General features: G+C 61.6%; 3 protein-coding genes across 10 annotated transcripts in view; 1 reads left to right on the top strand and 2 right to left on the bottom strand.

Annotated features, from left to right (window-relative positions):
• Positions 1-639: 639 nt before the first annotated feature.
• TMEM249 (transmembrane protein 249) lies at positions 640-5,619 on the bottom strand. Its single transcript, XM_039526810.1, has 6 exons — positions 5,483-5,619; positions 3,445-3,601; positions 2,321-2,418; positions 1,859-2,051; positions 1,688-1,773; positions 640-800 (listed from the first exon to the last, which is right to left on the bottom strand). Exons 2-6 carry the CDS (start codon positions 3,557-3,559, stop codon positions 669-671), a joined length of 624 nt encoding a protein of 207 aa, XP_039382744.1. The 5' UTR covers positions 3,560-3,601; positions 5,483-5,619; the 3' UTR covers positions 640-668.
• A 3,525-nt stretch (positions 5,620-9,144) lies between these two features.
• On the bottom strand, positions 9,145-23,336 carry FBXL6 (F-box and leucine rich repeat protein 6). Of its 7 annotated transcripts, none has more exons than XM_039524167.1 (10): positions 23,260-23,336; positions 20,974-21,813; positions 16,347-16,505; positions 16,103-16,166; positions 15,549-15,680; positions 14,891-14,998; positions 14,260-14,373; positions 12,236-12,467; positions 10,677-10,917; positions 9,145-10,209 (listed from the first exon to the last, which is right to left on the bottom strand). In XM_039524167.1, exons 2-10 carry the CDS (start codon positions 21,492-21,494, stop codon positions 10,038-10,040), a joined length of 1,743 nt encoding a protein of 580 aa, XP_039380101.1. In that variant the 5' UTR covers positions 21,495-21,813; positions 23,260-23,336; the 3' UTR covers positions 9,145-10,037. The 7 variants fall into 7 exon arrangements, with proteins under 7 accessions (XP_039380101.1, XP_039380102.1, XP_039380098.1 ...); XM_039524168.1 differs by lacking the exon at positions 23,260-23,336 and adding an exon at positions 22,996-23,029; XM_039524164.1 differs by lacking the exon at positions 23,260-23,336 and adding an exon at positions 22,480-22,580.
• SLC52A2 (solute carrier family 52 member 2) overlaps positions 22,523-24,920 on the top strand; it is a 16,036-nt gene continuing 13,638 nt past the window's right edge. The window contains exons 1-2 of one of the 2 annotated variants that reach the window (XM_039524171.1): positions 22,523-22,620; positions 23,802-23,938. The gene's annotated coding sequence lies outside the window, so the exon portion shown is untranslated. Of the gene's footprint in view, positions 22,621-22,874; positions 23,721-23,801; positions 23,939-24,920 lie in introns of those variants that run through there. The other variant, XM_039524170.1, reaches the window with a different exon arrangement.

Below are 24,920 nucleotides of genomic sequence, written 5' to 3'. Positions count from 1 at the left end.
GGCACCCGAGCAGGCACCTGTGGCCCCGTGCGGCGCGACCAGCTGGGCCCCTCTGGCCGGCCCCGGGCACAGGACTCTCCCGGCCTCCCTGGCCAAGCTGCCTGTTCTCAGGTCCCCAGCACCGGACAGGGATGGTCCCGCTGCCACTGCCCGTCCCCAGCCTCCCTGGGCAAACGCGCCCGCAGGCTAGCCAGCCCCAGCCCCTCCTGGCCAGCCCTCGGGGGGATGCTCTGAACAGGCCCAGCCAGGGGGATCCCGGGGCACTGGGGCAGCCTGGGGGGCTCGCTCTGTGCGGGAGGGGCAGGTTTGAGACGCCGGGGGGGGGGGCTGGACATGACGGGGGGTCGGCCCCTGGCAGGCCCGGGGGCGCTTTGATTGGGCGGTTGGCACAGCCGCAGGGCTGGTCGCCCAGGGACCGACGTGGGAGGCGCCCGCCCGCGCCCCGAGGAGGGACCGAGGAGCCCAGGCCAGTCGCGGAGGGGCTGTGGGGCTGGGAGGGGTGACACTCGGTGGGCACCAGGACTAGGGACGGGGCAAAGCCCCAGCGGATACGCTGCAGGGCCCCCCCCCCCCGATGGGCCCAGAGCGGGTGGAACCAGCAGGGCCCCCCCAGTGCAAACAGCTGCGAGCGGAGAGGGAGGCCGAGCTTTACTGGGGCCCTGCCCCCCTCACACCTGCAGCTCCTCGTCCCGCTCCAGCGGGGGCCGGTGGCGGATCACGTGGCGCGTGGACACATCCAGGTAGTCGAAGTAGTTGAGTTTCAGCTTGCGCGCGATCCGCCTGCCCAGGAACTCCATGTGCTGGGGGGCAACAGGCAGAGTGGGGGCATGAGGCCGGGACAGGCGCCCAGGGGCAGCGGGGGGGGGTGCCTGTGGGGCAGGACATGAGGCCAGGCAAGGGGATCTGGACAGAGATGGGCGGATCCCCACCAAGCACCTGCCCCAGGGTATCTCCCCCTACCCTGCAAGGAGCCACTCAGCCTCCATGGCCCCTTCGCGGCCTGGCCTTGCCATGGGCCCTGGGAACATGAGCTCCCCCAAGCACCCACACACAGACTCAGACACACTAGTCCTGAGAGAGCCCCATGCTCCAAAGCAGCCTCCCGGCCTGCCGACAACCTGTGCAAACTCACAGCAAAGGGGCTGGGCTAGCAGGGGGCTGTGGGTCGGGAGTGAGGGGCACCGGCAGAGCTGGGGGGACCCAGGGCTGGGCTAGCAGGGGCTGCGGGTCGGGAGTGAGGGGCACCGGCAGAGCTGGGGGTGGGGGAGCCCACGGCTGGGGTAGCAGGGGCTGCGGGTCGGGAGTGAGGGGCACCGGCAGAGCTGTGGGGGGCAGGGCTGGGCTAGCAGGGGCTGCAGGTCGGGAGTGAGGGGCACCGGCAGAGCTGGGGGTGGGACCCCCGGGCTGGGCCATCAGGGGGCTGCGGGTCGGGAGTGAGGGGCACCGGCAGAGCTGGGGGTGGGGGAGCCCAGGGCTGGGGTAGCAGGGGCTGCGGGTCGGGAGTGAGGGGCACCGGCAGAGCTAGGGGACCCAGGGCTGGGCTAGCAGGGGGCTGCGGGTCGGGAGTGAGGGGCACCGGCAGAGCTGGGGGTGGGGGGACCCAGGGCTGGGCTAGCAGGGGGCTGCGGGTCGGGAGTGAGGGGCACTGGCAGAGCTGGGGGATGCAGGGGCTGGCCAGGGTGCTCACCTCGTACTTGTCCGACAGGCTGGCCAGGGCCAGCCCCTCCAGCCCGTGGCCGTTGATGATGAGGCTGTAGAAGCGTTTCCCGTAGGCTGCAGGACAGGCCAGAGGAGCCGGTGAGGGGCGAGAGTCCCGTGGGGGCGAGGGGGGGGCTCTCTCCCCGGGCAGGGGCCGTACCGTCCGTCTGGGCCGTCAGCCGGACGAAGATCTGGTGCAGGGGCCCCTCCTCCCACAGCCGCCTCTTGATGTAGATCTGGTAGCAGCCCTGGAGGTGGTTGACGACCAGGTGCCGCTTGTGCATGGAGCTGAGGAGGAGCCAGAAGCCGACCAGGGTCCCGTAGACGAAGAAGCCGGAGTAATCCTGGGAGACCTGCAGGGACGGACCCGGGAGCCAAGACCCAGAGCCGGGCGGGGGGCTGGAGCCAGAGGCATCTGCTGGTCCTGGCTCCCCGGCTGGGGAAGTAGCTGGAGGACTCAGGGGGAGGGATCCCCAGTTATCTAGAACCCGCCCAATGGGGGGAATGGGAACAACCCCCTTTGCCTGGCCCAGTACCAGCCCCGGGGGCCAGGCAGGCCGTGTGAGGGGCCCAGCCGGGGGGCTCTGGGGCACGGCCTGGGACCAGCCACGGGCTCTCCTACCTTCTCACTCTTGATGTAGAAGACCCCACCCAGGACACAGGTCAGGAAGATCAGGGCCCCCTTCCACAGCGTGTCCTTGTAATACTCCATGACGAACACTGGGGGCGATAGACAGAGCTCAGCATGGGGCCGGGCCGGGCCAGGACCCACCCTCCCCCGGGCCAGCCAGCAAGGCCCAGGGCACACTCACCACATGGAGGGGGGGGACCTGGGGCTGCCCCCGACAGGCTCAACCTGGGACCTTCAATTCTAAGACTGGCCCCCTCTGTCCCCTGACCCACAGGGCCGAGCATACACCGGGCGCCCGTGGCAGGCTCTGCCCTTCGGCGAGTGCCGGTCGGTGTAAGGGGCCACGGGCAGGGAGGTCCCTGGGGCAGGCCGAATGCCAGCGGGTGCCGGAGCAAGGAAGCGGAACAGTTGCATGCTCTGGAGCAGGGAAGGCAGCGCATTTCTGGGTTCCAGGTCACATTCTGGAGCAGGGAAGGCAGCCATGTGCCGGTTCCAGAATGGGCTCTGCGGTGTGTATTGCAGAACTCTTGCTGGCTCTGGAGCAGGAAGACAGGACAGTTGTGGGTTCTGGAGTGGGGAAGGCAGAACCTCTGTGGGGTCTGCAGCAGTTTTTGGAGGAGAACAGACAGAAGCGGGTTCTGGAGTGCAGGAGCCAGCATGGCTGTGAGTTCTAGAGTGGGCTCTGGAACGGGGAGGACAGACAATTGCTGTTTCGGAGAGGGGAAAGAAAAGTGTTTGCAAGCTCCAGAGCAGAGTCTGGAGCAGGGGAGGCTGACTGGTTGTGGAGCTGGGAGGCCAACGCTTGCTAGTGTTGGAGTGGGTTCTGGAGCAGGGAAGGCAGGAGGCTTGTGGATTCTGGAGTGGGGCAGGTTGAACACTTGTAGGTTCTGGAGTGGGGTGTGCAGAACATTAGTGGGTTCCAGAGCAGGTTCTGGAGTGCAGAAGGTGGTTTCAGGGCCCCTCTTCACAACACTCCAACCCAGTGATGCTGCATCAGACACATCCTCCTGTGGGCATCTCAAACACCTCCAGGAGCTTTGGGTGATGTGGGACCATGTACCCTGGACACCCCAGGGCCCAGCTTGCTGGGCCTGATGCCGGGGCATGCTCCTCACCATTGGGCTGCTGCATGTGGAAGGGGTAATGCGTGTCCTGCTGCAGCCTGCGTGCCAGGCTCCTCTCCACGTTGAAGAAGCGGAGGTTCCAGAGCACGAAAGCGCCTCGCAGCATGGCTGCTCCTGGGAGGGGGGCGTCCGCCCACACCGACGAGGGCTGCCGAGGGAAGGGCGAGGAGCCGGTCAGTCAGCAGGGAAACGCACCCTGCCCTACATACAGTGAACCCTGGGATTCATCAGGCGCATGTCAGCAGTGGGGAAACTAAGGCACAGAGCTGGAACGTGTCTCGACCAAGGTCACCCAGCGAGTCGGTGGCAGAGCTGGGAATAGACCCAAGAAGCCAAGTCCCAAGTTAATAGCCCAGGTTGCCATCCGGGAGTATCCCAAAGGGCTCCACAGACTGTGCACAGCCACCACTTCCCTAACCATTGATATGCAGCCACCTCTGGGGTGGGATGCAGCAGCTGTTTAACAGCCGCTGCAACACCACACAACAGTGGGGGCAGGATAAGCCCCGTGTGATGTTATGAGTGTAATGTAATATTTCCTTGGAAGGTGACAGGGCCAGAAAGAGTTAATTACCTCCCAGACTGACCTGACCCATGGCTGAACTTTAGAGACTGGTTAGGAAGATCTGTAAATGACCAGAGCTTTGGAATGCAGCCGGCATTGCTAGAGGTAGAAAGGGGGGTGTTCGCTCAGGGCTTGGGATGGCAGCAAACAAGGCTTGTCTATTGCTAGAGCTTTGATTCAAAGATCAAAAAAGAAATATTAACATTTATGATGATATTTGAGTGCAATAGTATTATTGTCTCTGTGTCTCTTTGAAGGTTGTGGTCACCTGTATCTTAACTGTTAATGGATAAATTACCCTGTGCTAATTGCCAGGATGTTTGGGAGAAGGATTTGAGCCTATTGTTTTCTCAGGCCAAAAGGCTGCTGGAAATGTATAAAAACCCTGGGACACGATCCTGCTTCATCTCAAGAGGGGGAAACCTTAAACCACAAAGATTGAGATCCCCAGTCACTGACTGGAGTCACCCTGAATATGGACATTGGACTATAACCTCTGGACTAGTTAAAAAAGGACTTTTGGCAACTACAAGCTCATCTCTGCTGTGTATCTGAACGTCAAGCATTGAATTCAAGTCTGTCTGTAGATTGATCTTTTAACCAACACTCTCTCTGTCTCTTTTCTTTTTAAATAAATTTTAGTTTAGTTAATAAGAATTGGCTGTAGCGTGTATTTTGGGTAAGATCTAAGTTATAATTGAACCTGGGTATGTGGCTGATCCTTTGGGATTGGAAGACCCTTTTCTTTTCTATGATGAGAGATTTTCAGGAATCATCATCATATCTGACGTGTGTCTGGACAGAGGCCTGAGGCTGGGCACTTTAAGGGAACTGCAGGGTTTGAACTTCTGAGTGACCAGTGAGGTGCTACAGAAGCTGTTTTGTGCTGGTTGGTAAATCTAAGTATTAGACTATACACCAGCGTTTGGGGTTTGTCTGCCCCGTTCTGTTTGCAGTTCACCCTGATTGAGTGACCTCAGCTGGCTCCCCCGGGCAGCACCGTCACACCCCGATCTACCTGAAAATACAGGGGGAACTGAGGCAGAATGGAATCCCCCGAGCTGGGCTTTGGCCAGGGCACTGGGGCGTTACAGATCCACAGGGATCTCAAAGGCCCACAAGCAGTTAGGGCCTCGGACTCCTCTCAGCCAAAAGAGCATCCCGCAGCGAGTACCCCTAGCGTAGCTGACAGCACCCCAGCACCCCAGGGCCAGGCTGGGACACTGAGGTCAGCGCTGACTCACAGAGGCGAGCGCCCCCTATCGAGCTCCCTGCAGCACAGCACCCCTAGCACCACCTGGGAGCCGGGCGGGGGGGGCAGCACGGAGAAGTCTCCCATCTAATAACTGAGCTGCCCCAACCCTCCTGAGCCGGTACGAGCTGAGAACATCCCAGCCCCAGCTCTGTACCCAGGGCCCCACCGCACAGAGCCCCCCGGTCCCAGCACTTGCCAAGTCCCCCTACCCGCAGGAGCTGGGGAGTCCCGGCTGGGGAACAGCGGGTCAGAGAAGCCTGGTTCGAGGGCCTTGTCTGCGGCAAGGGAGGCTCAACAGCAGGGCCCTTGCAGGGGGCGGGGGGCACAGAGTGCACTGCTGCGCCATGGCAACCGGCCCCTGTGGGCTCTAGAACAGGCGGGCAGAGTTCTAGAGAACCCAGGACACTGTTTCCAGGGCAACGGCACTCAGAGAAGGGCGGTGCCAAAGCAGGCCGTCCCCCCAGCCCCATGCACCAGGCTCTAGAGGAGGGCTGGGAGTGCAGGGGGCTTGGGAGGGACTAGTACCCAGACATTGGGCAGCCTGCGCATTGGCCTGTGGGACTGGGGAGCAGCCTGGCTCCAGCTGGCCCCCCGTGCTTCCCCCTCCGGCTCCTAGGGAGCCTGGCCTTTAAAAGCCAGGACCTCCTGGCTAAGCTCTCGGCTGCCAACATTTCAGCGGGAAGGTCCCAGGCACCCACTAGGACCCACCCCCACTCAGCGGGCGCCCAGTGTGGCCAGGCCAAACAGCAGCTGCTGAGCACCCCTTACTCCTGGGGGAACTGCACCACTGCGCATGTGCAGAATTCATGTCCAGTGCAGAATTTGCTTTTCTGTGCAGAAAATGCCTGAGAAGTGCTGCAGTTCTGCCCTTCTTCCACCAGAGGCTGCTGTGGCGCCAGAACAGACAGTAACAGCTGACCGCGTTGGAGTCATCACAGCCCCCTGCCCAGGGAGCCAGGTTAGGGGGCACCGGGGGGGCAGAGAATCATGCACACGGGGCTGCTGGGGGGTCACAGAAGCTAGTGGGGTGACAGCACTGAGCCAGTGGCTGTGTGGGAGGGGGCTGCAGGGCCACATGGGGACAGAGGCAGATGTACCTGTCTGAATGGGAGAGGCTTGGGACTGGCCAGGCTCTGCATGGGGGAAGCTCCCCAACAATCCCTCCAGGTTCACTCCGAGGCGCCTTCCCCCTCCTCAGCTCCTCAGTTACCCCCGACTCCCCCATCTTTGCACGGCTCCTGGGGGGTGCGGGAAATTCGGTTCTGTGATGTAGGTTAAAGGAATGATTACTCCGAGGTCTGTATTCATACGCCTAGAAAGGAATCTCTGAATCTCTTTTTGTTGTCTGCTGTGTTACAGACACACTTGCTGACAGGTATTTTGAAATAAATTACCCAAATAATCTCACTGGTGTGATGACGATGTGTTATTTTGAAAAATAAAATATGCAGAATTTTAAAATATTGTGTGCAGAATTTGTCATGTTCTTGGTGCAGAATCCCCCGGGGGTAACCCCGGGGGTAACCCCGGGAGCCGAGGAGACCTGTGCCCCTGTGGCGGGAAGGGAAGGTTCACCTAGCCCATCCCCTAGTGACTTGAAGGGCCTGGGCGTCCCCAGGCCGCTGGCGAGGCAGGAAGGGAGGCCGGTGGCCCCTGCTCTTGGCCTGCTCTGCGTAGGCCCACTGGAGCTGAGCACCTGCCAGGCCTGCATCAGGCCACGTGACGGGGTCCGTTCTTGGGCGAGCTGGGACGATGCTTCTTCTCCCGGCCCCGGGGCCGAGCTGAGCGGGTGTCACAGACAAGCCCTCCCCCTGGCCTGTCTCCCACTCTCCTATGGCCTGTGGCTGTGGCTGGGCCTTGCAGAGAAATACAGGGGAGGGCCCTGCCCTGGGAGATCACAATCCTCTCGTCCAAGCAGTGTGTGTCTGATGCTGGACTCCCCTCCTGAGTGCCGCCCCCTGGTCTCCTCTCAGCCCTGCAGAGCAGCCGTTCCGGGCAGCCCAGTCTGCTCGGAGGGCCCAGGACCCAGGTGGCAGGAGAGGGTGAAGCAGAGTCCCGAGAAGCCCCCCAGTGCAGGGGAGATCAGGGAAGTGGAGCTGGGCCCGGGGGGCAGGGGCATCCCCCGATGCCCACTAGGGGACTTGCTCGGCCAGGTCCAGTCCGGGAGCCGGCCCCGCTGAGAAGGGGAGGCCCCTGGCTGGAAGCTGCACCCTGCCTAGCCACTGGGGGAGCAGAGATACCAGCCCAGAGGCGAGATGTGGGGCTTTCACACCCCAGCACCACCGCTGGCTCCACATACCTGGGCAGTGTACAGGGGGGGGGGAGGGGGAGCCAGACCCAGGAGTCCCCAGGCACGTGTACAACCCCTAACGTTCTAATCCCTGAAAACTGAACACCTGCCCCGCCCTCCCCGAGGCCCCGCCTTCCCCGAGGCCCCGCCCCTGCTCCCCTGCCCCCCTCCCCCTGCACTCACCTGCCACCTGCAGAGCTGGGCTGAGAGGAGGTGATGAGCAGCCTGACCAATTGGGGCTCGGCCGGGGGGGGTGTCGGTCCCCGGAGCGAGGGGCCAGGGAAATCAAGGCACAGTGACGGAGGGGGTCAGTCCCTGGAGTGAGGGGTCGGGGAGCGGAATTGGGGCACAGCGGGAAGGGTGTCAGTTCCTGGAGCGAGGGGCCAGGGAGGGAAATCGAGGCACGGCAGGGGGGTCAGTCCCTGGAGCGAGGGGCTGGGGAGGGAAATCGAGGCACGGCAGGGGGGTCAGTCCCTGGAGCGAGGGCCGGGGAGGGAAATCGAGGCACGGCGGGGGAGCGAGGGGCCGGGAGGGAAATCGAGGCACGGCAGGGGGGTTGGTCCCTGGAGCGAGGGGCCGGGGAGGGAAATCGAGGCAAGGCGGGGGGGTCGGTCCCTGGAGCGAGGGGCAGGGAGGGAAATTGAGGCACGGCGGGGGGGGTCAGTCCCTGGAGCGAGGGGCCGGGGAGGGAAATCGAGGCACAGTGTGGGGGGGTCAGTCCCTGGAGCGAGGGCTGGGGAGGGAAATCGAGGCACGGCAGGGGGGTCGGTCCCTGGAGTGAGGGGCCGGGGAGGGAAATTGAGGCACAGCCGGGGGGGTCGGTCCCTGGAGCGAGGGGCCGGGGAGGGAAATCAAGGCACAGCAGGGGGGGTCAGTCCCTGGAGCGAGGGGCAGGGAAATCGAGGCACAGCGGGGGGGTGGGGCAGGCAGGTACTCTGGAGCCCGGTGCGGGCACAGCCGGTGCGGTCAGGCCGGGGGTGGGGAGGGCAGCAGCCGCCACACAGACCCGCGGCACCAGGGCCCAGCAGCAGCTGCTCTTCCCGCCCCCGGTGGCGGAGGCCGGTTACTGCAGGTAACTGGACTGTAGCATCCCCTCGGCTGTGCTGCCAGCTTCCCTTCTCCACCAGATGTTCGGGTCGAAAACCGGACCCCTGGCCAACCCCCCCCCCCCGTATCCGGCCATTGTCGGGGGCAAGTGGGGTCCGCCCGGGCTGACCGCCAGGGTCACTGCAAGAGGGCTGGCCGGGAAAGGACCTGCGAGGGATGCGATGTGCAGGGGCCCGGCTTTCAACCCTGTCAGCCGAGCAGGCCGGGGTGAGCTAGCGCAGGCCACGCTGAGCACGAGGGACAGCCGTGGGGACGCTGGCTGGCCCGGCCGGAGAACCTCAGCCGGGCGAGCGCCTGGAAGGGGAGCCACTAGCCGGTGACTCTGTAAGCAGAAGTGGTTCTGTTGTTGGGGAAGGCGGAAGGTGTCTCATGACCAGTGGGCCCAGCTGCCAGGACTGGCCCGGGGCTGAGAAATCCCCTATTAGACAGGACAGGAACTTGCTAACCAGGGTCGACTTTTGAGTGCGTCTCTTGTTTGTCCCTTGCCCGGAACCGTACGTTTCCAAACCCTTCCACGTGCTTTGATCTGAGTCTCAGCTGAAGCTCTGTTAAAGAAACTTCAGTTTGGTTTCACTAGAAACCTAAGTGCCTGGTGCTAAGGAGAGTGATGAAGGGGGGTGAGAGCTGTGAACTGGGGCGCAGCGGATCAGGGTGCACTGGGGGTGTCCAGAAGACGGGGACTTGGCACTCGGGTATAACAAGGTGGGTATGTAAATTGCTAGCCTGTATAAAGGAGCGGGGCTGGGGAATTTCCCTGGGGGGGCACAGACAGGGCTCCCTCCCGCTGTGAGCCGGTGGTAGCCATTCACCCCAGAAACCCAGCCTAGGAATTCAGCTCAGGAGAGGCGTTGTGTGGGTCCTGGGGTCCTCCAAGCCTCCCGAAGCCCCTGGTGGAGAAACACCCTTTCCCCGGAGAAGCTGGGTTACCGAAGCCGTGTGGCTGCCGGAATCTGCTGGGCTCGGTGGGCTGCAGCTCCCCACTCCTCCTCCCCAGGGCTCTGACTCCCTGCCAGGCTGCAGCAGCGGGCAAGTCCCTCCCTGCAGCGTGTGCGCCAGGCCCTGGGGACAGACCCACGAATTCCCTGCAGGAACAGCCCTTTATTCTGTAGCACCGGGCGCTGCGCCGGACAGTAAAACACTGAAATATCCAGGAGGAACGTCATACAAAAAGGGGAGCGGGGAACCAGGCACGGCTGCTCCTCCCAGGGGAACAGGCTGCCTGCTGCTACAGCACCAGGCGGGAGCCCAGGTCCCAGGCCCCACCCACACTGCCAGGAGTGCTGGGTACGTCCCAGCGAAACACCAGCCCCTGGCACTCAGCCTGTGCGTGGGCCTCAGGCTGCCAATCGAGAGGGGAGGTGCTGGCGTCATGACGACGTATCCGGTGCAGCTGCCGGCTCGTCGGCGCTGGCCAGCAGCTTGCTCAAGCACTGGCGGATGTCATCCTGGCCCCGGTACACCTTCTTCATGCCCCGGGGCAGGTAGCGGCAGGAAGACAGGCTGAGGTAGCTCAGGGCAGGACAGCTGATGATCAGGGCACTGTGGGAGAAGCAGAAATGCCTTGAATTGCATCCCTCGGCTACATGGGGCTTCTCCCCAGATTTAGCACGTGGGGCGGCAGACCCAGCGCGGAGGCTGGAGGAGGCAAGGGGCCAGCCCACATGCCAGTGGTGGCACCAGAGAAGGCGGGAGGCCGTGTGGGAGCCGAGCGGAAGGGCCCAGCCAGGAACAGGCAGCGCAGCAGGACAGGGCTGCAGTGCGGAAGGAGAGCGGGGTGCAGGGGCCTGCGTAGCAGGAGAGGCTGGTTTTCGGGGTGGCGTCTGACGGGGGAGCGGAGGCTGCAGCAGCCGAGCTGCGAGCCAGCCACGCAGAGAGTCCGTTACACACAGCAGCTCTCCGGGCGAGAGGGGGCTTTGCAGCCCAGGCCCCGAGGGGAACGCAGCCATGGCTGGTGAAGTGCACAGGGCTCCCCGCTGGCTGCCCGCAGCCCCTCCGCCGGCGCTCACCTGACAGTGCTCACGGTGACCTTGGTCCCGGTCAGGTTGAGGGATCGCAGGGCTGCCCGGCTGCTGCCCTGCCCGAAGGCGGCCATGGCGCGCTCCAGGTCGTGCTCGCTGAAGCTCTGCCCTGCCAGATCGAGCTCCTGCAGGCTGTGGTGCCACTTCCAGGTGAGCAGATGGCTGCCCGCCGAGGGCAGGAGCAGGTGGTTATCGCTGCAGTATAGGCCCAGGTACAGCTGCTCTAGGTCTGGGATGCAGAGAGACACAACGCTACTCAAGGCAGCTACGTCCCAGGCAGACTGCGCGAGTCCCAAAGGGACGCACAAAGCTGGGTGACTGACTGGGCAACACAGGGGCAGATGAAATTCAATGTTGGTAAATGCAAAGTGATGCACATTGGAAAACATCATCCCAACTCTACGTACAAAATGGTGGGGTCTGAATCAGCTGTTATCCCTCAGGAAAGATCTTGGAGTCACTGTGGAGAGTTCTCTGGAAACATCCACTCAACGAGCAGCGGCAGCCAAACAAGGGAACAGAATGTTAGGAACCCTCGGAACGGGCCTCTATAGAAATCCTGGTTCACCCACACCTGGAATATGGCGTGTGGCTCTGGTGGCCCCAACCCAAAAAAGCTACATTAGGACTGGAAAAGGGTCACAGAGGGACAACAGACATGCTCAAGGGGATGGACCGGCTGCCGGACGAGGAGAGAGGAATGAGACTGAGACTGTTCTGCTTGGCAAAGACACGACGAAGGGGGGAGACGACAGAGGTCTATAAAACCATGACAGGTGTGGAGCAGGGGAATAAGGACGTGTTATTTACCCCTTCACGTAGCAAGAACCAGGGCTCACCCAATGAAATTAACAGGCAGCAGGTTTAAAACCAACTGAAGTATTTTTTCACACAACGCACAGTCAACCTGTGGAACTCCTTGCCCCTGACTGCCGCCTGCCACCCCATCCAACCCCCCCTCCTTCCTGACTGCCTCTCGGGGACCCCTGCCCCCATTCAACCCCTCTGTTCCCCACCCTCTGACCGCCCCAACCCCTATCCACACCCCCGCCCACCACCCTGAACTCCCCTGCCCTCTATCCAACGCCCCCGCTCCCTGCCCCCTTACCGCGCTGCCTGGAGCAGCGGTGGCTGGCGGCGCTACAGCTGCGCTGCCCAGAGCGGCACTGTGCCAGCCACGCCACCACGCAGCACAGAGCACCGGGTCAGGCCGCGGCTCTGCAGCTGCACTGCCCGGCAAGAACCTGCAGCCTCGCCGCCCAGAGCATTGCGCCGGTGGCGCAGTGAGCTGAGGCCGCAGGGGAGGGGGAACAGCAGGGGAGGGGCCGGGGACTAGCCTCCTGGGCCAGGAGCTCAGGGGCCGGGCAGGAGGGTCCCGCGAGCCGCATGTGGCCCACGGGCCGTAGTTTGCCCACCTCTGGTCTACACATTAGGCTCAGGGCCTCACCAGGAGGCAGACAGACTGTCCCTAGCTGCACCAGATGCACCCGTCCTCCACACGAGACACCCCCCTCCTGCTCCCCAGAGATGGGGACTCCGAGGCTCACCAGGGCACGGCAGCTCCTGCAGCCCCTTGGGTGTCACGCGGAAGCAGCCACGCAGGTCCAGCACCCGCAGCCTGGTGGAGGCCTGCAGGATCTTCTGCAGGACGCTGTCACTGACAAAGGAATAAGAGGTGGTGGCCAGGCACAGCTCCTCTAAATGAGGGAAGCCCAAGGAGGTGGGGGTGGACCGAGAGCTCGGCTTCACGGACCAGATCACATTGAGCAGACGCAGCACCTGGAAGGGAAACAGATGGGGGCAGGAATGACCCACCAACCTTGAGACAACAACCTCCCAATCGGCTGACAACAATGGCTACCGCCAGGAGCATAGGAGCAGACTCCAGGGGTGCTCCGGGGCTGGTCCCCTGAGCACGCTGCGTGCCTGCTTTTCCCCCCTAGCTCCCAGTGCTTGCGCCGCAAAACAGCTGGGAGGGATGGGGGGGAACGCGGCACGCTCGAGGTGGCAGGGCTGGGGCAGGGATTTGGGGAAGGGGTCCAATAGGGGCAGGGAGGAGGTGGAGACTTTGGGGAAGGGATTGGAATGGGGGCGGGGAAGGGTGTAGTCGGGGCGGGGCCAGGGGGGCGCAAGCACTCACCAGCACCGGGGAAAGTTTGTGCCTATGGGCAGGAACAACCCCTGGCCTGCTCCACTCAGGGCTGCTTTAAAGAGTAGGCAGCAAACATTGACCAGGTGCAGCTCCTGATGCTCTACAGTGCAGCCCAGAGAAACTACAAATCCCAGCATGCAATGCAGCCAAACGCACTGCATGCTGGGAACAGCAGTACCCTTGGCCAATAGCTGCCTCGATTCCACCGTGCCCAGCATGGGGATAGGAGGGCACAGGAGGATTAAAACAGCCAGTGCAGATCAACCCTACCTCCTCCCGTGGGATGACAGGCACCCTGCCCCAGGGGCACATCAGAAGACAGAGGGAACAAACAGATCCTGCACTGCGTCCTAGAAGTGGCTTCGACAGGCTCAAGCAGCAGGCAGGAAGGGGGTCCCCTGAGGACACCCTGAAGTCCTGTCCCAGAAGGAGGCAGATGGCAAGAGCTTCCCAGCTGCAATGGGCACAGTGGGAGAGGCGACCCGAGACAGCCAGGCTGCTCAGGGCCTTCTGGAAACGAACCAGGCCCTGGATGTGCACTGGGAAGGCAGGTGCAAGGTGCCGATGCAGCTCTCAGTGTCACAAAGCTTGGGGTGCCCCAGCAGCATTAACGAGGGCTTTGCCATGCAACAATATCAGCAGAACTGCCTCCGGATCCACCCTGATCACATGGGCCAGGACAGCGCTGGGCACAGCACCCTGGGCACTGTGCACCACAGTCCTCTGAGCTGCGTCTGTCGAGATGCCCAGGGAAACTGGAGGAGAGGTGAGCTACAGACCTGACCTCACTGGCACACGCTGCTGGGGTGGCCAGAGCCCCGGACACGGGCGAGAGTCTAGGGAGGAAGCAAGTCTCTAGGAGGGATGTGAAGGGGCGCCTGGTACCTTGGGTTTGGGAGGTCTCCCACCAGCAGGGGGCAGCGTGGGAGAAGGCAAGGCAATGCACGGCCATAAAGCAATGCCAGGACACGCAGGCATCACCTGCTGAAAAGCAGCTGCTGGCTGTGAATGCCTGCGAGCCCCTCATCCAAGGCTTGCCACCCTCTCCAGAGAGAGAAAGCCCCCAGCGGCAGGGGATGCCCTCGGGTGTCAGGAGACCTCTCCTGGCTGCAGGGGCACACTGGGCAAGCGCGCTGCATTGAACCGAGCGCCATTTGGAGCCATGGGTGACCACACAAGCTGCCAATGCAGTGGGGGTGCAGACCGAACAGGGAAGGGGCAGGAGAATGAACCGACCCGAGCTTCCGGGAAGCCTGTGAAACCAGAACTGCCATGTGTCCAAGGAACCACCCAGCGGGGAAGGAATAAGCTAGCATTGGAGCTGCAGGGCAGCAAAGGGTTACCAGGGTAGGGGAAGGGCAGAGAGGAAGATCAGAGAAGGCGCGTGAGAGGAAGGAAGGAAGGAGAGCTCACGGATACCTGCAGCTGCTGGCAGGCCGCCTGCAGCTGTTCTACTGAGAGCTGGAGGTGCTGGCTGCTCTGCTTGATCTCCGTGTTCACCTCCAGAAGCCGCAGCCCAAGGCAGCAACCGCTCTGCAGAGGGGCGACAGGTTTAGAGAATGAGGCACTCCCTGCTGATCGGTCAGGCCCCACGCCCACCCGCCTTGCTGAACCTTCCCAATGTGACCCAGGTGTAACTGATGCAGTGACATCCGCAGACAGCCTGGAACAGTAGCCCTGAGCGGTACGATCTGCCCTGTTCATCACAATGGAGTGTTAACTCTGAAACCTAATGAGCAATGTGAGATGCTAACCATTTCACAGCTTAGCAGAGCTGCCAGGAAGAGGAATGATTACAATGGAAATCTGACACTGACTCAGTGGCATCTCATTTCAGAGTCAGGAATGGGGAGCGCCCAGCTTGTGGGCAGAGCCTGGGGAAGCAGCACTCCCAGTTCAACCCCTGCCAGTCTCAGCGGAAGCAGCTTCATGGGACTCATAAGCCTCTGTTGAAACTGTCCCAGCCCACGTGCGTGTGGTGCAGTCCAGCTCCAACAGGGAACCCTCGGGCAAGGCCAGCCTCTCCCCCAGCGGCCTTTGCCAGGCTTACCGAGAGCGTGGCGATGATGGCATTCATTCGGCTGCTGTATGTCAGCCAGAGCTGCCGGATCCGAGAGCCAGCAGCCTCCAGAAAGCTCACCACAGCTGAGGAGTCAACCTGGGAACAAACCAGAGGAGGCCACCCAGCGAGGGGTTACCACCCAGCACGTGGCAGCCAGACGTCATGCACCGCCCTCAAAGCCATCTGAGGAGGGGCTGGCTAATTAGCCACAGGAAAAGCTCCACTGCTGTACACAGCTGTTGGCTACATCAGATCAGGAAGCCCCCGTCGGGGCGAGCAATACCGGGACGGGGTAAGGGGCTTGTCCGGCATGTCTGGGAGGGGGCTGAGCGCTGTCCCATGCGATGGCGTTGAGTCTCGGAGCAGGCGCGCTGGGTTTGATTGGCTGTAGCTCCGTGTGCTCACGTCCCTAGGGGACCAGAGGGCTGGCAGAGGGCTCCTCTCTGGCAGGGCACACAGTGCTCCCCTGGGGGGCTGGGCAGGATGGGCCTCCTGGACTCACCCCCCCAGCAGGCAGCAATAGTGATGTGGCTGCAGCATCGCCCCCAGGACGGCACCCTTGTATTTCTGGCAGGGCCTCAGGGGCTCCCTGGCCTAAACTGACCCCGTCTCCCCCTCAGCTCAGCAGACCCTCACACGCCCCTACCTGGGAATTCTGCAGGTTTAAGCTTTCCAGCCGGGGGCAGCGTTCGGCCAGTACGCTCAGGGACTTGGTGGTCACTCCACTGCAGTAGGTCAGCTTGAGGGACAGGAGAAGGGGGCAGGACTCCGCAAGGGCCTGTAACGAGAGAGGGCGGTGAGCCAGCCGGCCCTGCCATCCCATGAGCAGACCCTGTAAAAGGCAGGCTACACGCAGGCTGGGGGATTCACGTTCGCCACCTCGCTCCAATTAAATTCCCTGCGAGGAAGACGATTCTGATCTCAGTTCTTCCAGGCTGACAGGGGCTGCGTGACTGACAGCAGACGGCCCCAGACTCGGAGCCCAAGGGCTGGATGTCCTTTGCGTGAAAAGGACAGAACTTTGTGCCACTGGCTCTTAGTCGCAGAAAGCCTCCTGTTCTCAGAGCTATGGCTACATCCATCCAAAACCAGGGATCAGAGTGGGCCGGCCGGTGTCCCAGGGCAGAGGGGCATTGCCTGTGGAGAGCAGCCACCAAAGGATGGCAGAATATCACGCCAAACTGACCCCTCCCCTCTCACCTGCAGGACAACGGGCACGTGGCTCTTCCAGTGACAAAGAGCAAAGTCCCGGAGAAGTGAAAACCTGCATGGAGGAAACAGAGTTAATGTGGCTGCCGAGCTGGCCCCGGTATAAGGGGGGGGGGGAGGGGCAGCACAGCGTCCAGCCCCTAAGGGGAGCTGGAGTGGGAAGGAATGCGGGGGAGGGCCAAGGCATGTCATGCACGGGGGCTCGGACACCCCCCATCTCTAACGCAGCACCCACCTGTTCGGGACCAGCCACTCCATCGTGCTGAGGATTCTCCTCTCGGTCTGGGGAGGCTGCTTTTTGCCAGGCTCCACCCAGCAGAAGCCGATTGACACCTTCTGCCACAGCACGGGATTGGAGGCTGCCCCGTACCACAGCCGGCACACACGGGCCACCCTGGGGATGGAGACACCCGTCACTGCCATGGCACACGCCAGGTTAGACACGTAGCGGAGGTGGGAGCAGAGCCATCTCAGCACAGCAGGCCCCAGGGGCCCACCGCCAGCAGGTGAGAGCCCAGCTAATGGTCAGGCAGAGCTTTTCAGGTGGGTCAGACCCCTTTCCACAGCCCTTCTGCCCGAGTGTGTGACCCAATACAGCAAGGAGCATTGCTGGGAGCCCCCCTGGAAATGCCCCTCAGGGTGGAGTGGTTGCAGAACAGGCCACGTGCGGGCTCCGGGGCCTCTGCCCATTGAGAGTCGGTGATGCACACACTCCGTGAGTGTCACTGGCCACCCATTATCCACCAGGCCCTCTTCAAGGCCTTGCTCCTGGGCTTTCAGACCTTGCACATTACAGGGCCAGCTGTCCATGGCACTGAGGTGCCCGAGACTGACCTACAGGTACCACTGGCCATCTCCACTGAGGAGCACACTCCAGCCATTCCTCCTCCTCGTTGAGTGCCAGCGCGCAATGGTGATGTCCCTCAAGGCCAAGGGCAAAGTCAGCCATGGAGTAGGTGGCAGCAACACCTGGTGACTTCAGTAGGGAGCTGCAAGCGCTTGCCCCAGGACTGACTTTGGTCCCAGGTCCTTCTCAGGCGGTTGGTTCACAGCGGGGTTCTGGGGACCCAGATGACAGGGTTGGGGGTTGGTTGAACTTATCAGCCAGGCCCTGCTCTGGGAGGTTTATATTTCGGCTTGGCAGAAGTCACTTTTTATTCTTTTTAATTCTCACACATAATATCAATGGTCGAGCTAATACTTAGTCCTGCCGGGAGTGCAGGGGGCGGGACTATCTGACCCCTCGAGGTCCCTGCCAGTCCTTCCGTTCTCTGATTCTGTTTATTTTTAAGCCTTTTTTTAGACTTTTACCAATTTACGTTTTCACAGATGTGTGAAATGATGGGGGGCGGGGGTTGAGCACAGACAATTATTTAACGAAAGTAGCAGTTGAGAGTAAAAGTTAAAGCTACCTACATGGCACCTCTGCTCCAGCTCCCTTAGCACCAGCATGACAACACGCTTTACACACAAGCAGCATTTCTCTTCCTTTGCCCATCTGTACATGCTGGCTATTAGCGCTGGGAATACCTTCTCCTCGGTGTGTGGTGTGCACGCTGAAATCCACACTTACCACTATTTACCAGGACAAATCTCATCCTTAGATTGGTTCAAGTGCCCAGAGGCCGGGGGCACAAGGCCCCTTTGCAGAATGTCAATGCAAGATTCCCCTGGGGCTACTAGAGACCCATAACGCAGGGGCTGCAGGCTGACCCCCTGAGGCCTTGGGCTACCTCACTACTGCTCTGGTTAGCCCACCAGGTGGGACCCTGATATGCTGATAAAACGACCGGAGCCTCGGAAATACCTTAGAGACATTGTCAAGGGAGGGGTTTCTAAGCTCTGGGAGAAGAGCCCTCGTGGCCACCTGTCTTCTCTTCCTGGAGTACTGCTTTACAAAACGAGTTCAAAGCCACGCCAGTGAGCTGCCACACGATGCCAGGGTGCCTGGACTATTCTGGTAAGAATCCCACCACTCTAGGCATCAGGCTGTGGGTCAGCAAAGTGCCCCCTTTGTACTCAACTGCCCAGCTCCTGGTACGTCTCGAAGATCGGCTCTACTGAGCATTCATTACAGTGGGCCAGGGCAGCATGCAGGGCCAATGCAGCCAGGCAATCCTGAGAGGCATTTGATTCTGCCTGCCCCAACCCCAGCAGAACTGGCAGCTGGCTCCCTGCTGCAGAACCTGCATCGGTAGCGACACTGTCAGAGGCAGAGAGCATCTAGCTCGGCCTGCAGAGCCAGGAGGGTCAGTTTGCAGTGCCAGCCGTTACAGCCAGCTTGCGATGAGTGAAGGGACCGGCTTGGATCTGGAATCAGAGAGGATAACCCTGCGATCCCACCACGTCACCTCCCTCCTTACCCTCTGTCCATCTTAGGTACTAACGTGTGTTGTGATACCCGAGCCTAGAAAGTTACCCTCATTGTGAGCTCAACTGTGAAAAGTGAGTGAATGATTATCTCACAACAAACGTGGATGTGGAAGGGTGTGAAAAGGCAGCAATCACAGCAGTGGCTGCCAGAAAGGACGGGACGGGAACACCGTCTGACTGAGTGATGGGGAAGGAGCAACCTTCATCATCACGGCTGCCACCCACACCATCTCCTGGGACCCAGCGTGACACCACTGTGCCTTCTTCATCCTAATCCTGACAGATGTCCTGACCGGAGTGGGCCAGAGAGAGGGACCCAGATGGCACCATCACCTCTACCAGCACTGGCTGAATCCTGAATACCACCTGGGATGTGAGGCACTCCCCTCCCCCCAATCTAACCTGTCCTTTTCCTTCCCCATCTTATTTCTTTTCTTTCCTATCCCTCTCCTTCTGCCTTCTCTCTCTGGCTTAGCTGGACAAGACGGCTCATTCCGCCACACTGCTGTGAGCCTGTGCCGAGACCCAGCCTGAGGCTGGTACGAGTTTGCCAGGTCTCAGAGCGGCTGATCAGACTGTGGACGGGTCTGTGTTTCTCCAGCAGGGAGTCTGCAAGGGAGAGTCAGCACCAGAGACAGGAGCTGCATCTTTGCTGCTCTTTTTTCCTTCCCTCTTGGGTGTATTTGGCTTGTTGTGTCTTTTAGGGAACGGGATTGGACGTTAACATCAGCCACAATGCCAGCGCCAGCCCGTCTCTGCTAACGTCTTTGCTTTCCCCCACGGACAGTTATTGCTGCCGCCTTTAACAGCAGACGAGTGTCTAAGGGGGGTTGGGTCTAAAAACTCGCTCCAGCTAAAGGGAAAGGGAACAAGGGAGAGCTGACATTTCAAATGCTTTCACTGTTTAGCCCCCTCCCTTCTTTTCTGTGTCTTTACTAAGGGTGAAAAGGCTGTTTAATGGGGTGCTTGCCAGGGGACTATGCCGGCTGAGGTCTCTGCGTACCAAACCCCGAACCTCGTCCAACACGATTTAATGTTGGACAGGTACCGTGTCTTGTCACCACCTCTGAGTCTCTGGGCCCCTTGATTCTATCTAAAGGAATACACCCGACGGGCCCCATCGCCGTTGCACGCTCTTCAATGGGTTTAGCCATTTACCCTCACAAACGGCCCTGGGAGGCAGGGCACAGCTATTGTCCCCTCTGGAGAGAAAGGGAACTTAGGCAGAGAGGGACAAAGGGCCAGATTTTTAAAGGTATTTAGGTGCCTAGTGGGATTTTCAAAGGCATCTAGTACCTGACTCCCATTGATTTCAAGATTTTTACAAAGGTGGCCCTAAGTGACTTACCCGAGGTGTGACGAAGGGGGGGGGGGTTTCCTTGGTTTTCCCAGTGGGTTGCATGCGGAGGGGGTGGGACTCAGTGTCCCCGGGTGTCACTGGTTGAACGAGGTGAGGGGAGAGGGAGTTTGTTGGTACAGGGAACTGGAGAGGGAACTCGGGACCGCGGCTGATGGCCTGGAGGATGGAGACCCCAGCGACTGGTGACCCGGAGGCCCAGCTCAGGCGTCGCAGCCGGTTCTGGCCAGTGGAAGGACAATGGGCTGCGGGGAGACCCCGGTGACCTGACCAGCCGGTTCCAGCCAGAGGGGGGCTGAGAGGAGAGGAGACCCAGGCCTGCCTGTTTACAACCCTGTTTCCCTGGAGAGAAGCCAATGGACAGAGGGGGCTTGGGGCCGGGGATATCGGAGGCCCCGCTGGGAAGCAGGGGGGCTCGGGGATGGAGAGGGGGAGCAGGTAGAGCCCCCCTGGCTGCAGGGGGACTGGGATGTGCTGGGCTGAGGGAGGCCAGGCCTGAGGCCCTGAGAGTTTCCTGTGCTGGGTTCAACACTCAATAAACCCTCCTGTTTTGTGCTGGCTGAGAGTCACTCCGGGCTAGAGAGCAGGGGGCATCGACCCCTTGGGGGGTGGAGGCCCGGGGTGGGGGTCCAGAGCGTGTGGACTCCCTGAGGGGGCCCACAGCGAGAAACAGACGTGCTAAGGCTCAGAGCGGTGCGGCTCTGGGAGATGAAGGGGCCTGACCCCGAGAGAGAGTGGACCCCCGCGAAGGGCTGTCGCACTGAAAGGCCCCCCCCCCCCCCCACGGACCGCATGGGGCCAAGAGTGGGCACAGTCTGTGAGCCCGTGACACGAGGTCACCCAGAAAGTCTGTGACAGAGCAAGGAATTCATAGCTTCCAAGGCCGGAAGGGACCATTGTGATCATCTGAATGGAACCAAAGTCCCAAGCTAGTGCCCTAACCACTGGCCCAGCCTTCCTCTCATCACCCCGGCCCCCCATTCCCTCTGACCCCAGCAAAGCAGGAAGCAAGGATGGACTATTAGCCCAAACAGAGAAGGAAGCCAGTGAGCTTGTTCCCGTAAGCACTGAGTGACTGTGCCGTGCTGACTGCCTGGTCCCCGCTAACCCACTTCCCAGGACCTCCACACACCTGCAGAGCAAGGGCACAGCCCCCTCGGATGCCACCAAAGACTGGAAGATCCGCACCAGGATTTCTACTGGGAGGCGCTCTCCCCAGGAGGCCCCAGCAGCTCCCCCGCTTTCCTCAGCCCGGCCCCCAGGCACAGGCTCCTGGGCAGCAGGAGCCCCTCCTTTCTCTCTCTTTCTCCCTCCTGCCACGCCAGTCCTTTGGACGCGCTGCAGCGGCTGCTTCTTTGCTGGCGCTTGGTGCTTTCTCTTTGCTACTTTCCTGGGAGGGCGGTCTTGCCCGTCGCCGATGTTGGCAATGATCAGCAGCATGTCATTGTCCGTCTCATGAACAAAGTAGTCCGGGGCCACTCTCCTGGGGGCCTTGAAAGCTGCCTTCTTTTTAGAGGCCTTGCTGGCATCCCCTGGTCTCGGTCTCCCACCTGCCTTGGTGCTCTGCTTCTTGGAAGCCTTCTGCCCTGTGCCGGACAGTTCTGAAGAGGCCCCAGCCTCTCTCAAGTTCTCTGCTGTCCTGGGCTCTTCCATAGTAGCCCCTATAGGCTGGGTTAATCGACAGAGACAATCTGGCAGCACATTTCCGGCAAAAAAGACAGGTGACAACCCCTGCTAGGAGCGTTCGGGTCTTTCCGCATGTTCCTACCGAGGCAGCCCGGCAGCTAAGTGAAAACCAACACAGGCCAAGGACAAAAGCTGGATCTCATTCACTGGTTCCAGCCTCCGCGTGGTCCCCTGTGGACAGGGCGTGGCGCTCCAAGTGCCGGGATCTGTGGTCTGTTCCCGGCTCTGACGGTGATGTTCGACCCCAGGTGACACACATCGCCTCTCCGCGACTCAGTTTCCCCAGCTGTAAATTGGGAATGACGATTAGTGGATTTTATGGCCAGAAGGGACCGTTCTGACCATCTAGTCTGAACTCTTGCATGGCGCAGGCCAGAGAACCCTCCCCAGTGAGAGGCTGGACCCAGCCTGACCTAGGGCAAGACTCTCACCCACCGCAAAGGGGGCGCCCGACCCAGCGCACGGGGAGACTGGCGGGGATAAGTTATTGCTGTTCCCACCAGCCACCGCCCTGCTGCCTCCTGACCTACAAGGCCCCAACGTCCCGCTTCCTCCACACGGCGCCCGAGGGGCTCCTGTCCGCGCCCCTGGAGACACGGGCCGCTCTTCAGGGCTTCTCGCCCTGGCCCCCCGGGAGCGGGCCGCTGGGTGACACTCCGGGACCCGGCCTGGCCCTGGGGGCGGGGGGGGGGCGCTCCCTGCCCCGCTCTAGCCGGGGGCCGGCGCTGGGGGGCCGGGAGCCGCCTGCGGGGCCCGGCCCAGGGGCAGAGCTGCGGCAGCGGCAGCGGGGGAGGCGCAGGCCGAGACGCGCGGGTGAATCTGCAGCCGGGCAGCTCCGAGGGGGGCGGGGCGGGGACTCGGGTGGGGGGAGGGCGGGGCAGGGTTCTGTGGGGCAACCCGGGGTCCCGCGCTGAGGATTGTGGGAAGGGGCGGGGGCGCGCGCGCTGCTGACCGGGATCCCCGCGTGCGCCGCCGGCTCCTCAGTCAGGGGCCCGCGAGACCGGATGTTGCGGCGCCATCCCGGATCCGTCACTTCCGGGGCGGGGCCACCCCCCACTCGCGGAAGCGGGAAGGAGAGTGGAGCCGCGTGCGAGTGAGAGAGCGGGGCTGGGATGGGGAAATGCGGGGGCTGGGGACGGCGGGGAGGGGAACGGGGGAAGGGGGCGGGGCAGCGGGGGACGTGCCCGGAGCCCCGCAGCGCTCGCGGCCCGGAGCTGTGCCCGAGGCTCGGCCGGGGGGAGCCGCTCTCCAGGCCTAGGCATCCCGGGGGGCTGCGGAGCTCCCGGCGGGGGCGGAGCCCGGCCCGGGGTGAGTCCTGCCCCGGGGGGGGGCTGGGAAGGCCCCCGGGGCCCCAGTCTCGCGTAGCCAGAGCCCGGCCAGGCGTGGGCCGGGGCAGCTGCTGGGACCTTTCCAGGCTCCTGCCCCCCTTGCAGGACGCGGATTTGTCTGCCCCGCCCCCGGGTTTCACCTCCCCGCAGAGCTGCTCGCTTCCACAACCAGACACCACCGGCAGGGCCGCAGCCAGGCCAGTGCTGAGCACCAGCTTCTGTTCTCGTTCCTAGCGCCTCCGTCTCACCTACAGCACCCGTCGCACGTGCGTGTCCGCGTGCACGGTCCTGGTGCGAGGTCTCAGTCTAGTGCTTTTTCTGGAGCCTGTTGTAAAACCAGGCAAATCTCCAGATGAGCTGATGGACCCGCGCAAGACCTCTCAGTACCCCCGGGGTGCACCTACCCCTGGCTGAGATCCACCGGCATATAACCCCGGCCATAAGGAGTGTGGTCGGGGTGGGGGTCACTGGTCCGGGCCCAGCCAGCTCAGTCCTCAATCAGGCAGCTCTGACCGGCTGGCTGGGCTTCTCAGAAGAAGCCAATAAATTAGCAGATAAGAGGAGCCATTGGGTGCTGGGTGGGGATTTCACAACACTTTTGATAAGGCGTCTCCATAAAAAGCTGTCCGGGAAATGAGTAACCCCTGGTAGGAGGGGAGCCTTGTGGTGTGTTGGCCGCTGGGGCGAAAGGGAGCCGTGGTGAGCAGCAGCTGGCCTGTTTGGATAGAGGTTAATAGTGGGTGACTTGTTTGGGTGCGGGGCCCTGGGCTGTCCCATGGCTGGGTGAATTATTTAGAGGAGGGAGTGACTGCGGGTACATGAAATTCACCAAGGACCCTAAGGTGTGTGAGAGGCTCAGCTCCAGGTAGGTGTGAGTGTGGCCATGGGGAGGGCCACTTGTGCTGCCAGAGATGGTGTCTCATGCTGCTGGGCTCTGCATTTCCAGGACTTGCCGGGAGGGAACTCAGGAGGTGTTGGGGACCTTGAGTGGTGCTGGAGTCTCATCTTACGAGCTGTCTGGCTGCCTCCCAACCGTAAGGAAGCATCTCCTGAGGCTGCAGAGAAGCCCGAGAAAGGCCAAAGGTACGATGGGGTAATTTAACACTAGGATGAATGAGAACTGGCGTGTTCAGCCTTCTTCTTTCTCCTATAATCTGAGCCCCTGGAGTTACACAGGGACACTAGTGGCAGGTGGTCTGTGGAGCAGACTCACAGCTTCTTGCGGCAGGAGGGCAGGGAGATCAGTGCTGGGACTGGATCTGAAAGCTGCTGATAGCTCTGTAACCAGGGCTGATGTTGGCAGCTGTCGTGTTAAACTGGGAGCGGATGGATCTCTGTCCGCTCAGAAACTCCCATTGCACAACTTCCTCCAGGCCCCATTGCACAATGGGCACGGCGCATGCTGCCTGCGGGGAAGGAGCAGTGCGAGGGTTGTCGAGGTGCTAGATGCTCTTATTCCAGCACCTGGTGCTCAGCATGTTCCGTGCCCTGACAAGCTTTTCAGGAGGCAGAGCAGGGAGGTTGGCAGAACCTGAATTCCTGAGACTTGCTGGGCTGTGTTGATTTCCGGGGCAGCTCTGCGTTTTTGACTTCCCCACTCTTGAACAGCCAGTTGCTCCCCACCCCCATTCTGTATCAGTGCAGTTGAGCAGGAGGCTCTTTTTAATCGCCGGATTCCAAAGGGATCCACCATCCTGACGTCTGAAATGCCCGTTCTGTGCCAGCTGCCCCAGGGCGACTGCCGGGAGGGCCTCCCAGGGGTGGAAACAGGACTCCTGCTCCAGTAACACTTCAGTGACTTGCCTTGGGCCCCCTGCGATTAACACCCTGCAGGGGTTAGAGGAGGCAGCATCAGGCTGGCTGTGAGGATGAGGAGCCCGTAGGACATGCCAGGTTGCAATCTGGAGCAGTGAGGGGCTGTGTCACCACTTGCCCTGCAACCTGGGGTGCCTCCCAGTGCTTTGCTGCTGTAGCGCCCAACCTGGGCTCCTCACAAACAGCCTGCCAGCACGCAGGTCACACCCTGAGTGTGTGTTTGTGTGTGTGTAGCTGCGGCCCTGGGCCA

The sequence above is a fragment of the Mauremys reevesii genome, linkage group 2 (genome assembly GCF_016161935.1).
Source record: "Mauremys reevesii isolate NIE-2019 linkage group 2, ASM1616193v1, whole genome shotgun sequence".
Classification (NCBI taxonomy): domain Eukaryota; kingdom Metazoa; phylum Chordata; order Testudines; family Geoemydidae; genus Mauremys; species Mauremys reevesii.
This window is presented reverse-complemented; position numbering and strand designations above follow the sequence as displayed.

What these genes read in the sequence shown, in the direction of transcription:
- FBXL6 (XM_039524167.1), bottom strand. Translation starts at nt 21,494, where the DNA reads ATGGAAGAGCCCAGGACAGCAGAGAACTTGAGAGAGGCTGGGGCCTCT. An exon ending in GAGTGGCTGGTCCCGAACAG is followed by an intron (nt 16,167 to 16,346) that starts GTGGGTGCTGCG and finishes TCCTCCATGCAG; the next exon opens with GTTTTCACTTCTCCGGGACT. An exon ending in GCAGGAGCTGCCGTGCCCTG is followed by an intron (nt 10,918 to 12,235) that starts GTGAGCCTCGGA and finishes TCTGCATCCCAG; the next exon opens with ACCTAGAGCAGCTGTACCTG.
- TMEM249 (XM_039526810.1), bottom strand. Translation starts at nt 3,559, where the DNA reads ATGCTGCGAGGCGCTTTCGTGCTCTGGAACCTCCGCTTCTTCAACGTG. An exon ending in CCACATGCAGCAGCCCAATG is followed by an intron (nt 2,419 to 3,444) that starts GTGAGGAGCATG and finishes TATCGCCCCCAG; the next exon opens with TGTTCGTCATGGAGTATTAC. An exon ending in TCTACATCAAGAGTGAGAAG is followed by an intron (nt 2,052 to 2,320) that starts GTAGGAGAGCCC and finishes CCGTCCCTGCAG; the next exon opens with GTCTCCCAGGATTACTCCGG.